The following is a 13,692-nucleotide window of genomic DNA, read 5'->3' on the forward strand; positions in this document are numbered from 1 at the left end:
GGATCAGGGCAGCTAGAACATAGTAACATAGGAAAAGACTACAGAAAAAGACCTATATGGTCCATCCAGTCTACCCAACAAAGTGGTCAGAGTTGTACCTGCCACCACTTGCAGGTTACACCCCTCTATGCCCTATTGAAAGTGTGAATGTCGTGTAAGATATGTTTTTCTAACATCATGAGAATTTCATTAGCAATTTGTGCAGTCTTGAATTCTCCATGCAGTGAACTGTTCATCAGTTTATTAAAAAGTTAGTGCTTCCATTGCTGATCTATGTAGCCCTGACAGCCATCTCAAGGCCTCTATCTCTGATCAGATAGACAGCTTGAAGCCAATATCTGTTGTAGCCTCACCTCGACCTCGCTCTGTGTGAAAGAAGTGCAGCAGCGGCAGTCTGCAGATCGCCTCCCTTTGGGCCTTCCCTCCCTGTGTCCCGCGTCGTCTGATGTAACTTGCGTGAGGGCGGGACACAGGGAGGGAAGTCCCGAAGGGAGGCGATCTGCAGACTGCTGCTGCTGCGCTTCTTTCACATGGAGCGAGGTTGAGGTGAGGCGCTATGATTTGAATTCAGTGGGGCCCGGCCCAGTGGTGGACGGAGGGGGGGGTGGAGGGGGGCGGCGATGATGATGACCTCGGGGGGCGTGGCCCTGGGGGCGGCCTTGCCCCGGGCCTGGCCCAGTCTCTCGGCGGCCCTGTTGTAGCCTGTCTATGAACTTGCTGTTTCCTGTAAGGAAATCACATGTTCACTAGAAGCTTCCAGAGAGGTAGAGAACTAAGGGGAATACTTTAGAAGCCTCTGGACTGAAGGAAGGATAGGTAGGTTTATGATAATTTGAGGAAGGATATAGTGGCAGCAGTAACCTGCCCTTTATGTGTTATAAGGGGGGAGCTTACTGCCCACCTAATTTGTCTTGGGTTCCATCTCCCATGCCAAGAGGGAGATCTTTCCTGTCCAGCTTGGTGCAGAATCAACCTGCTGTACTCCCATAAGTTGGCGCTAAAGGAGCAAGGATTCAAGGACCAAGGGACAAGTAACAGACCTGAAACCTGGTTGCTGGCTTGATTTAGTGGGGAAGTATGGTGAATCTTCCCACCCCTGTGAGGTCCAGGGAAGAAGCGTGGATTAATTCAGGGTACCTATGGTGACATCCAGGTATCCTACAACTTCTAATCATAGCAGGCAGAAGGAGGAAAAGAACTGTTTACCATCTGATAACAGCCTTACTGCAGAGCCATTGGGGCCGATATTCAGGTCTGGCTACCTCCTGGTCAGCTTGGATATTCAATGCTGGGCCATTTCCGGTGATTGGCATTGAATATACGTTTTAATTTTGGCCAGTTTATACTTAACTGGCTATGTTAATATTCAGAGATAGCCGGTTAAGTTTACACCAGCCAAGGATATTCCAGCTATTTACATGCCCCAATGTGGCTGCTTACAATAGCCGGCTGTGCGCTGAATATTCAGTGATAACCGGCTACATCATATGATATAGCCAGTTATCTCTTAGCGACTAAGAGGGAACATTCAGTGAGGGTTAGCTAGTTATCCCCCGCTGAATATCGTCATATACCCGGTTAAGAGCCATTTAACCGGTCAGCTGCCGTTCTTGACTGGTTAAATGATTTGAATATCGTGGGGACTGTGTCTATGTCACGATTGTGGTCGTGACCCCTCTCAGACTCACCTTATTTCCGGCGGTCAGCTTCTGAGCTGGCTTCTGTCTGTTCTTCCTGAGTTAGTTCTGTCTCTGTCTCTGTGTGCTGGCTGCTTCCAGCATGGCTCTGATTACTCCACTATACTGCACCTGTGTGTGTGTTAAGCCTCTCTGTGCTTCAGTATGCTTTCTGCCTGCGTCTTGGTTTGTGTTCCTCTTGCCCTCTGGTGGCCAGAACTGGTGGCTGCCATAGACTTTCCAGACTTTCTTTCTGGTCCGGTCCGGTCCAGATATTCCAGCCCTCCAGACTTGGTTTGAAGTTTGGCAGCTAGCCTCACCCATAGCTGCCTCATGATTGCTGCAGTGAGTTTCAGCTGCTGATGGGTTTATTACCACCTGGAAACCTTCTGAGTTTGCCTTTGCATCGTCTAAGGTCCCTGGTTTGTGGGTGCTTATTGCACTTCTGCCTAGTCTGGTCTGGTTTCTTGTATAGTTCCTTGTCTGATTCTAGTTAGTCTGTGTGTAGTTTAGCTTAGGTTTATTGCTTATTTCTTAGTCTTGTTTCTGGTTTGTATTCTTGGTCTAGTTTCTGTTTGTCTGTGTCTCTTACTTAGTGGCTGCTCTGCAGCTTTCAGTCCTGTTTCTTTTCTGCCAGTGTTTGTACCCTGTTTCAGTGGCTGCTTGTCAGCTTTCAGTTCCTGTCCTTTAACTTGTCCATTTCCTGCTTTGTGTAGTATTGTCTGTCTGTGAATCCTAGCCCAGTTTCTTGCCTTGCTGCCCATGTATATTCCTTTCCCCTCTGACCCTCAGTCCCTGTTCATCCTAGTTGGTATTCAGTTCCTGCCCTGTCCGGTAAGTCCTGCCGGCTGCCTGCACCCAGGGGCTCAACTCCTGGGGAAGGGCGGTCAAGCGCAGGTGAAATCTAGCTGTTTCTGTCAGAGTTCTGCCTTGTCTCTGGTGTGGGGTGGTTTTGCCTGCCACTGCCACTCCACGGTAGTGGCCCAAGGGCTCACAAACCTAGTTTTTGCCTTGAAAACGTGACAGTCTATCACCTAGATACCAAGGAACCTGGTAATTGAATCTTGATAACAGATTACAGGTGCTTGTCAGGCTTATTTTTGAAAGAGAAGGATGCCCTTCATTCAACACAAATCGGTAGATTGGCGTCCTTCTCCCATGGTCGCCCAAATTGGCATAATCGAAAGCCAATTTTGGGCGTACCCAACTGCTTTCCGTCACGGGGATGACCAAAGTTCCAGGGGGCGTGTCGGAAGCGTAGCGAAGGTGGGTCTTGGGCATGCCTAACACATGGGCATTCTCGACCCATAATGGAAAAAGGGTGTCCCTGACGAGCACTTGGACGACTTTACTTGGTCCTTTTTTTCTTATGACCAGATGACCACCGGAGGGAATCGGGGATGACCTCCCCTTACTCCCCCAGTGGTCACTAACCCCCTCCCATCCTCAAAAAAATTTTTAAAATATTTTTTGCCAGCCTTTATGCCAGCCTCAAATATACCCAGCTCCATGACAGCAGTATGCAGGTCCCTGGAGCAGTTTTAGTGGGTGCAGTGCACTTCAGGGAGGTGGACCCAGGCCCATCCCCCCTACCTGTTACACTTGTTGTGGTGAATATGAGCCCTCCAAAACCCACCAGGAACCCACTGTACCCACATCTAGGTGCCCCCCTTCACCCATAAGGGCTATGGTAGTGGTGTACAGTTGTGGGGAGTAGGGTTGGGGGGGGGGTTGGGGGGCTTAGCACACAAGGAGGGGCATAATCGAATGTGAAAACCCATCTACATGGGTGCCTATCTCTGAGGACGGGTTCGTGAAGGGGTGGGCCAGACCGTATTTTCAAAAAAGATGGGCGTCCATCTTTTGTTTCGATAATACGGTTTGTGCCAGGCAAATGCATCAGATTTGGGCGGATTTGAGCTGGGCGGTATTGGTTTTCAGCGATATTGGAAACTGAAGGCGCCCAGCTCAAAAACGAACAAATCCAAGGCATTTGGTCGTGGGAGGGGCCAGGATTCATAGTGCACTGGTCCCCCTCACATGCCAGGACACCAACCGGGCACCCTAGGGGGCACTTGTAACAATTTTAAAAAATGTAAAATACCTCCCAAGTCCATAGCTCCCTTACCTTTGTGCTGAGCCCCCCAAATCCCCCCAAAACCCACTCCCCAGAGCTCTACACCATTACCACAGCACTTACGGCTGAAGGGGGGCACCTAGATGTGGGTACAGTGGGTTTTGGGGGCGGTTTGGAGGGCTCCCATTTACCAGCACAAGTGTAACAGGTAGGGGGGGGGGGATGGGCCTGGGTCCACCTGCCTGAAGTCCACTGCACCCACTAACAACTGCTCCAGGGACCTGCATACTGCTGTGATGGAGCTGGGTATGACATTTGAGGCTGGCATACAGGCTGGCAAAAAAGTTTTTAAAGTTCTTTTTTTTTTTGTGGGAGGGGGTTAGTGACCAATGGGGGAGTCAGGGGAGGTCATCCCCGATTCCCTCCAGTGGTCATCTGGGCAGTTGGGCCACTTTTTGCGGACTTGTTCGTGAAAAAAAGGTCCAGAAAAAGTGACCCAAATTCTCGCTTCTGGTGCCCTTCTTTTTTCCATTATTGGCCGAGCGCGCCCATCTCTCCTCAACCGATAAACACGCCCCAGTCCCACCTTCAGCATGCCTCCGACACGCCCCCGTCAACTTTGTTCGTTCCCGCGACAGGTGCCCGGTTGGTGTCCTGACATGTGAGGGGGACCAGTGCATTACGAATGCTGGCTCCTCCCATGACCAAAGGGCTTGCATTTGGTCATTTCTGAGATGGGCATCCTTAGTTTCTATTATCGCCAAAAATCAGAAACAACCAAGTCTAAGGACGACCATCTCTAGGGACAACCTAGATGTCAAGATTTGGGCGTCCCCAACCGTATTATTGGAACAAAAGATGGATGCCCATATTGTTTCGATAATACAGGTTTCCCCACCCCTTCACCAGGACGTCCTGCGAGGACGTCCTCAGGAAAACATGGGCGCCCCTTTCGATTATGCCCCTCCACGTGAACTGTGCAAGCCAAACCCTCACCTATCTGGTGAGTGAGTTTGTGTAACAAGGAGAAATAGGGAGTATGTGTACACATTATATGTATTATTGGAAGAGAGGAGTATATCTATTATATTGTAAATAGTTGTCCAACTATCCTGGGCATAGTCTAGGCAGTCACCTAGACCACATTGACCAAAGGGTTACTCTTTGATAACATTCTCTTTCTGTACAGGGATCCTCTGTGTTTATTCCACACATTAATTCCTTTACTGTTTTTGTCCCCACCACCCCTACTGGGAAGGCACTCTAGGCATCTGCTGTCTTCTTTATAAAAAAGTGTTTCCTGTTGTTAATCCTAAGTCTACCATCCTGCACCCTCAATTCATGGTCTCTAGTTCTACATTTTCTTCATCTCTGAAAAGATTTATTAATACCTTTCAAGTATTTGAACATCTGTATCAAATCTCCCCTATTCCTCCTTTCCTCTAGGACAGTGGTCTCTAACTTATTTATTCATAAAGACGTACAAAAAAGATTCCCCATAAAGATCTGACTCCCAAATTACTCTAAATACAACTATTATGGAATTCTCCTAATTTGTTTTTTATTTACATCCTCATTACTGAATATTATATCTTGTCCGATATCATTATATTATGTTTTATCTATTTATCCAGTTCTAATCCTACATGATATACTTATGCACCTTTATTTGCAACAATTCTGAAATTATTATTCTGCTAATATGATTGCCATGATATTCTTATCCACCTTATCTGTATCTATATTCTGAAATTCTTATTCTATTAATGTGAATGTCATTGTAACATTTTGTAAGGCACATTGAGCCTGCAAATGGGTGGGAAAATGTGGGATACAAGTGCAGCAAACAAATAAATAAATAAATAAATAACATGTGGCCCATGGGCCGCATATGTCCCTGGCAGACCATTTTTGGATCCCCCATCAGGAGAAAAGGCCCCACAAAGCTCCAACCACTTTGATTGTAACCACAGAAAGGCCGTATATCAAGCCTCATCCCTTTCCCTTTCACTGGGTTGTGTGTGCCTGTGTGCCATGAGTAAGCACATTGATGCGTATGCGCATCAATATGAGGAATGTGCGGAGCTTCACGGTGCCTTTTCTCTACTTGCCTCCCAATGGTGCCGCATCCTTCAGGTGAGCCAATTCAGTTGTTCTATCATAGATAGTGATTAACCGCTTATCAGTTAGAATTAGAAAACATTGGGCAGGAAAAGAGGTATCTGCTGTCACCTTACCAGTCTGCTAAACCAAACCAACTGTTCAGCTCTTCGATCCCTTCCTATCCCTCGGAGATCCTCTGTGAATGTCCCCTGCTTTTCTGGGTTCAAATCCTGTCCTTGTCTCCACCAGCAGCAAAAAGGAGTCAGTATTATACTTGTTGGAGTTGCTAGTGAGATTCCACCTAAAGTACTGCATTTAGCTTTGGGGTTGCACCTTGATAAGGACATGTAGATGAGGGATGTGGTTTGGAGAATGTGTGGCAGGCCTTGTATTTTTCAGGAAAACATGAAGAAATGAGAGCATGGAGATGCTTGGGAAACAGGTAAAAGCTGGATCCTGTGCTTTTCACTTGAAAATATGCAGACACAGGTATCTCATTAATGATATCTCTTGTGTGTGTTACTCGGGAATCTCATTTATTGGTTTTTGTAACTGTTAATAAGCCGAAATAAAGTGAGTTTTAAAACATATATCCTTGTAGAATCAAAATTAGTATTTAAAATTACATATGTAAGCCTAAAATCCTTTGATGGCCCTCAGAGCTTTTTCGTGTCCACTTTGCGATCCTTTACATAAAAAAGTTTGGAGACTACTAAGGTAGAGTTTACATATTCAGATTTTCAAGTCTCTTCTCATACATCTTTTGGCACATACTCCATACCAGTTTTGTCACCTCTGAACTACTTCAAATCTTTTTGTGTCCCTAGTGAGTTATGGCCTCCAAAACTGAACACAATACTCCAAGTAGGGCCTCATCAGTTACTTGTACAAGGACATTATCACGTCCTCCCTTTTACTAGTTATGCCTCTCTCTATGCAGCCTAGCATCCTTCTGGCTTTGACCATTGTATTATCACCACCTTGAGATCCTCAGATACTATCACCCCAAAATCATTCTCCCAGTTTATGCATATCAGCCTCTCACCTTTATCACATACAGCTCCTTTGGATTTTTACACCCCAAGTGCATCACTATTTACATCTTCAGATTAAATTTTAACTGCTAAACATTAGCAGTTAAAAAAATCTTCTAAGGAAATAAAATCAATCATGACGAAGAATAAATTGGTAAACATTTGGCTGGAAACACATCCACAACAACAGAGTTATAGAATAGATCTAGACATGGTCAGATTATACACAGTTGCGGGGGGCAATTTGAACCCAGTGTAAAGTCCCAAAGAGGGATGTATGTTTTGGTGCCTGAATGAGAGCTTGCTGAGAGACCTGAAGAAGATGCCGGATTTAGAAAAAAATACATGGGAATATATGGCATTAGATGTAATAATATGGATAGGAATACGAACGGTGTGGGAAGGGATGAAGGCTGTGCTGTGGAACAGTGATTTTTCTCCTGAGGCAGCCAAGTCTGGCAAAACTCCCCCCCCCCCCCCCCCCCCCCCCAATATCTGGTCTGTAAGGATATTTAGAGACACTATCCAGATAGTATTAACTAAATATCCAGGGTCAGTGCTGGCTAAGTCATTTATCTGGATAACAGCAGCTATTTAAATTGATATTTTTATATTATTTCTCTGTCTGCTACCATTCCATTTTTATATGTGTTTTGTTTTTCCCTCTCCCCCCCCCCTTTTTTTTTTGTTTATTGTGTCACATTGTACAATTTTAAGATATAATCATCTGTTGTTGTTTTTTTGCATATTATTGCATTTATTAATTTTCCCCTTTCATTTGGTATTTCACAAATATTTTAATTATTGTGGTGTGTTATTGAATGATAAAGCCAAAAGCAATATGGGCATGCAATGTGATGTGCAAGTTTTAAAACATTTTGCATTTATAATTGTAGATATTCTTAATGAACGGGATAACTGTCCGTATGTTTACAACACTGACCAGCTGGATACAGATAAAGATGGTGTTGGAGATCACTGTGATAATTGTCCTTTGATGCACAATCCTGACCAGGTAAGTACAACTGGTATAAAAGGAGAAGGATTATCTATATCTATAAGTCAGCCAGAACTCATTGATTATTCTTATTTATTAGTAAAAATTATCCAATAATACAAAGTGATTCCATGAAGAAAGCCAGGAAAGCTATGAAAAGGGTTTGAACATAAGAACATAAAAATAGCCATACTGGGTCAGACCAGTGGTCCATCTAGCCCAGTATCCTGTTCCAATAGTGGCCAAGCCAGGTCATAAGTACCTGGCAGAAACCCAAATAGTAGCAACATTCTATGCTACCAATCCCCAGGGCAAGCAGTCATTCCCCCATGTCTTTCTTAATAGCAGAGTATGGACTTTTCCTCCAGGAACTTGTCCAAACATTTATTAAACCCAGATACGCTAACCGCTATTATTATATCCTCCGGCAAAGTGTTCCAAAGCTTAACTATTCATTGAGTGAAATATTGAGTAAAAAAATTGATTCACTTCAACTCGTTCTATACCACTCAGGATTTTGTAGACCTCAATCATATCCAGTGGTGATTCTTGGTCAGCTGCCACCTGGGGTGGATCGCCGCTGTGCACCCCCCCCCCCCCCCCCATCAGGTGCAGCGGTGTCTGTCCCCTCCCCAGGTGTAGCACGGTACCCCCCCACCGGGGCATCAACACCCTCCCCCCGGGTTCATTCTTACCTGCTGGGAGCAGCCGTGCAGCTGTCGGTTCCACTGGTTCCCTGCTCCCTCTACCCCAGAACAGGAAGTAAATGAGAAAGTTCTTACATACAGAGGGCAATGTTCAGACTGCGGGAGTTAGCCAGCCTAACTCCTGTGGACAACGCTAAAACTAGATATTCAATGTCGCGCCATTTCCAGTGACTAGCATTGAATATCCGGTTGATTCTTGGCCAATATTCAGCGTTGGCCAGACAAACTCAAACTGGCCAAAGGATGCCTTACACGTGGCCAAATATGGCCATAAAAGTTAAGTGGCAATGCGCCAAAAATCGTCCTGACCTGTGGGGTGGGGAAGGGGGATTGAAAAGCTGGGTTACACTGCCACTGCACTTCACCTGTTAGCAATCACACTATCAGACTGCAGATAGCATGGCTGCATTTACCATCTCCTGTTGAGGTGGTGGCAAGTGCAGCCTTGCTATTGATAGTCATAGTAGCTAGATTGCCATACTGACCTGTGCACTAGCTAGCACAGATGACCACATCTCTGCCCACCCATGTCTTGCTCACCTCCCACCCACTCCTGTATTAAGCAGCTGGCATGGATTGTTTTACCACACGGGCTGCTGTAAGCGCGCAGAAGAGAGCGCTGGTCCACACTAATGTCTACTGCATAGTAAAACCAGCCAGCATAGTAGAAGGGCCCCTACATCTCTCGTTCTCTCTCTCTCCCCGTCTTGCCATGATGATACTAATTAAGGAAAAAGAAATTCATAAATGGTTCAATATTTGAACTCTACGATCGGCATTTATTGGAATATTGGCCATGACATTTAAGTTATGCAGAGATATTCTGCACCATTATCTGGATAGCGAGCAGTGCTGAATAACCCTAGTATACAGTAGCAGTGAGTGCTGACACCATCTGGATAGCAGTGATATTCAAACTATTATCTGGATGGCTAACCAGCTAAAGTGGAGATAGCAAATGTTCTGCCCTAACTTTATCTGGATACTTATTTGAATAGCAGTTGCAATATCAGTGCTTTCTGGATAACTGCCAGTTCCATCACACCCTGGCCCACACTCTCTGGATAGTGTTAGGGCAGTCTGTGAGAAGATTCTGTGGCACTAGTGCCACTAAATATCCATTGCTGGTGCCAGCTTAGAGAAATATCTGGATAATGACAGTAGTTATTCAGATATTTCTCTTTGAACATTAACCCAAAAATTCCCTGTTGCCTGCACCAGCTCATTCTGTGTTTTCTCAGGTTTCTGTTATGCCTTCTCCATGGTGGCAACCATAATGCAGAATTATACTCCATAATCTCTTTAATGACCTTATCAGAGTCATTAATCAGGCTAGAACCTCTACCTGTCTGTCAGAGGCTTCGCATTCATTGTAGTTTCCATTGCTCTCTGCTTTTCTCCTGCTCTGGGGGCCAATAACTGTCTATTCTTGATTCTCTATGATGGGTCCTAGATCATGTTTGGCTCTTCCATACTGACAGTGTGGGGACATATGTTTCATCCCTATTGCTAAATATCCCATTTCAATCTGAAAAACTAAAGTGATGCATTACAAAATTAGAAAAGTTGTATGTTTTCCTGTTGAAACAATATTGTCTACTTTTTTTTGCAGACGGATACTGATAATGACCTTGTTGGTGATCAGTGTGATAACAATGAGGATATAGATGATGATGGCCACCAAAATAGCCTAGACAATTGCCCTTACGTTTCCAATGCAAACCAGGTTGATCATGATAATGATGGTAAAGGTGATGCCTGTGACTCTGATGATGATAATGATGGAGTTCCTGATGATAGGGACAATTGTCGGCTTGTGTATAACCCTGATCAGAAGGACTCTGATGGTAAGGAACACAGTCTTAAGTCTGATGCCTTAGTTAATGAAAAATACGTAGCATGCTTTGTTAAATAGGGACAAAAGAATGGCATATCACAATTAAATAAACTTGACATGCAGAAGGAAAAGGGATTTTGGTTCATGCCTTTTCATTTGTAGCTCATGGCAAGTTTTAGTCAGGTACTGTAGATATTTTTCTGTCCCCAGTGGGGTCACATCTAAATTTGTATCTGAGGCAATGGAAGGTTAAGTAACTTGCCCAAGATTTGATCCTGGCTTTGGTGGTTCTTCTTCTTCTGCTATTCTAATCAATAGGCTACTCCTCCACTCCTGGAGCAAATAATAAGCATACTGTTATATTTTTGTATAGCTAAATTCCAAACAAAAGCAAATAAATATTCAAAAGAAGTCTGATTTTTCTTTAATGCTGCATGTTACATCATGGAAAACATTGCTTAATGAGGGTTTATGACCATTAAAGAATGGAGGAGTGGCCTAGTGGTTAGGGTGGTGGACTTTGGTCCTGAGGAACTGAGTTTGATTCCCACTTCAGGCACAGGCAGCTCCTTGTGACTCTGGGCAAGTCACTTAACCCTCCATTGCCACATTGAGCCTGCCATGAGTGGGAAAGCACAGGGTACAAATGAAACAAAAAAACTTTTAAGCCCATTGACATATTTGTAAAGAAAATTCTGACTTCTACAGAATTGTCTGCACATGATGTAGCGGGGAAGGGTGGGGGATATGTCTCTGAAGAGGGTGGGGTGACTGGGATGATGTAAATGAGCTGCTGCTAAAAAAGGAATGAGCTAAATTCAAATTAATAAATAACTAAATTTCCATTACGTAGCATTCCAGAACCTGTGGAATAGTTGTGTCCATCAACCAGCAGGTGGAGATAGAGATCTAAAAAGTGAGCTGAGACATCTCTCTTGGAATCCAGTCCAGCTCCTCAGTATTTTCTATCTCCAGAAGGTGAATGGACACACTTTTCTGCCTCTGGTTCTGAGTGATTTGCTCCTGGTCCAGTTGGTCAACTGCTCCCCAGTTGAGCTTTGCGGGTGGCTTGAGTCTGCAGAGTCATATCTGGAGGTCTTCAGATCCCTATCTGTGGTGCCCTGTGAATTTACTTCTTCCCTCTCTTCACCTCTCCCCTGTTTCCTGTAGAGTTCTCTTTTTCCAGCACAACTTTTTCTTATTGTTAACTGTTATTTGTGTAAAAAGTTCTAATAAAAAGATTTAAAAGAAAAATAAAAGGGGAAGGGAAGAGGTTTGTTGGAGAGTGTGGGTCAGTCCTGAACTTTTCTCATCTGTGGTTAGACTAGTGGAGATTGTGAGCTTAGGGGGAGCAGCCGGCAGTGGTAAGTCCGACTAAAGTTTGACTCAGTACCGCTTGAAAGGCTGTAAGTTCTCCATGGTGCAGGGTAGGGATTCTGACTCACCACTTGGGACATGTTGTATTGCGCTGCTGACAGTCATAGTGAATGACAACTCCCACAGAAATAGTTAAGCGGTGTACCTTCTGTGGAACCATTGACTGTGGTCAGGGTATTGCAGTGCGTACAAGCAGAGAATCCTGCGAGATGCAGAGGAAAAGATCAGCAACAGCACATCCTCAGGTTTGGGGCAGCATCTGAATATGCCAGGGTCTTCGGGTTCTCCAGCAGGACCAGTGCACAGTTTGATGCAGGAGAGAACGGGAATGGGTTCCATTTTGTTGGGACCAACTAGCAGTGAGGAGCAGCCTCTGGCTGATCACATGTGGAGCACAGCCTCCATTTTAGAGCCACAGGGCCTGACAGAGCATTCAGCTGCATCAGGATCTTTGTTTTCTCTAGAGTTTATATTGCTCTTACACCAGGCCTGTTTAGTGAAGCAAGGACAATCAGAATTGCTGCAGGGTGTTTCAGTTTCTCACCCTGCTGCCCTTCTGGCTCCTAAGAGATCTCATGTAGACTTCCAGGAGTGGGCAGATGAGGCTATCTCTGCTTCTCCCTTCCTATCTGATGTGGCCTCAGTCTATTTAGAGGAAACACCACTGAAGCAGCCATTAGAAGAGAGGATGCTCTGAAAGTACCAAGGTTGTTTCATAAAAAGGAGCTCAGTACTCTTATTTCTGAGGCACTGGAGGTACTTTCCATTGTGGAGCCTTCTGCTTTAGCATCAGGAGTTTCATCTTCATCAATCATGAGGGGGTTAAGTGGTCCTTCTGAGGTCTTCCTGATGCATCCAGACATTCAGTGCCTGATTACAACAGAATGGGTCTCACTGGACATAGGGCTAAGAGTGGAAAGAGCCATGGTTCACCTTTACCTGTTAGTTCCAGAAGAGAAATTCGTGATGGGCAGGAGTGAATGGACATTGCTCCTGCCTGTATGACCCCACTAAACTACCAGGAAGCTACAATATAGGCCCAGGGGTGGCTACAGGGGTGGGAAAGGGTGGGCAGGAGGGTCTTGATGGAGCTTTCTGTCATTGAGGATGGGAGAGAAGGGGATCAGGATCAAGTGAATGAGGGGGGAATCGGAGGTAGTGAGGGCAATGCATCCCTTATGCTGGTCATGACTCTGGCATCCAGCATGTATGTAATTAGGCCCATGTATTCAATGTCAGTGCCTGGACATAGCCCAGCATTGAATATCCAGCGCTAATTCTGCCTGTGGCTAACCGCTGTAGCTGAACATTGATCAGCTAGTGTTTTATAAACAAACGTCCAGTACCATTTTCGATAGGTTGTAAATGTGGCAATATCAAAATCTTACAATCTCTTGTGGTCTAGAGGTGTAGCTGGGCAGGAGTGATCCCCAGTTACTGCCCATTTTAGCTCTGCTCTCAAAACGACTGCCACAACTGTGGCATCGCTCCTGTCCTGACTATTAAGGTAGTCCGGGGAGGAGGTGGGAACTACTCTTTGTATTCCTTTTGTACTGCAAGTAATGTAGTTATGATCTTCCACAATATTTTATATGGTAGAGTGATCCAAATAAATACTTTTGATACAAAAGTTTAACAGGAATTCAAATCTATACATCATTAGCTCCTTAGGAATTAGCCATTCTGTGGAGATACAACATCAGCTGTCACTCCAAGTGTGGCACAAATCCAAAAGCACTGTGGCATTCAGTTTCAGCTTTCATTAGCTGTGATCCATGGGTGTGGAAACTATTTTAATTGAAGATAAAATGTGATCTTTCATTATTTAAATTATATTCTGGCTTGGATACTCTCTGGCCAACATTCAATGCCAGTTACTGCAAA

General features: G+C 44.8%; 1 protein-coding gene across 1 annotated transcript in view; it reads left to right on the top strand.

The window, feature by feature from the left end:
• THBS2 (thrombospondin 2) overlaps positions 1-13,692 on the top strand; it is a 287,917-nt gene that overhangs the window by 213,238 nt on the left and 60,987 nt on the right. Inside the window, 2 exon segments of the mRNA XM_030195961.1 lie at positions 7,787-7,905; positions 10,207-10,441. Of these exon segments, the coding sequence (XP_030051821.1) occupies positions 7,787-7,905; positions 10,207-10,441 (354 nt within the window).

Source organism: Microcaecilia unicolor, chromosome 3 (genome assembly GCF_901765095.1).
Source record: "Microcaecilia unicolor chromosome 3, aMicUni1.1, whole genome shotgun sequence".
Taxonomy (NCBI): domain Eukaryota; kingdom Metazoa; phylum Chordata; class Amphibia; order Gymnophiona; family Siphonopidae; genus Microcaecilia; species Microcaecilia unicolor.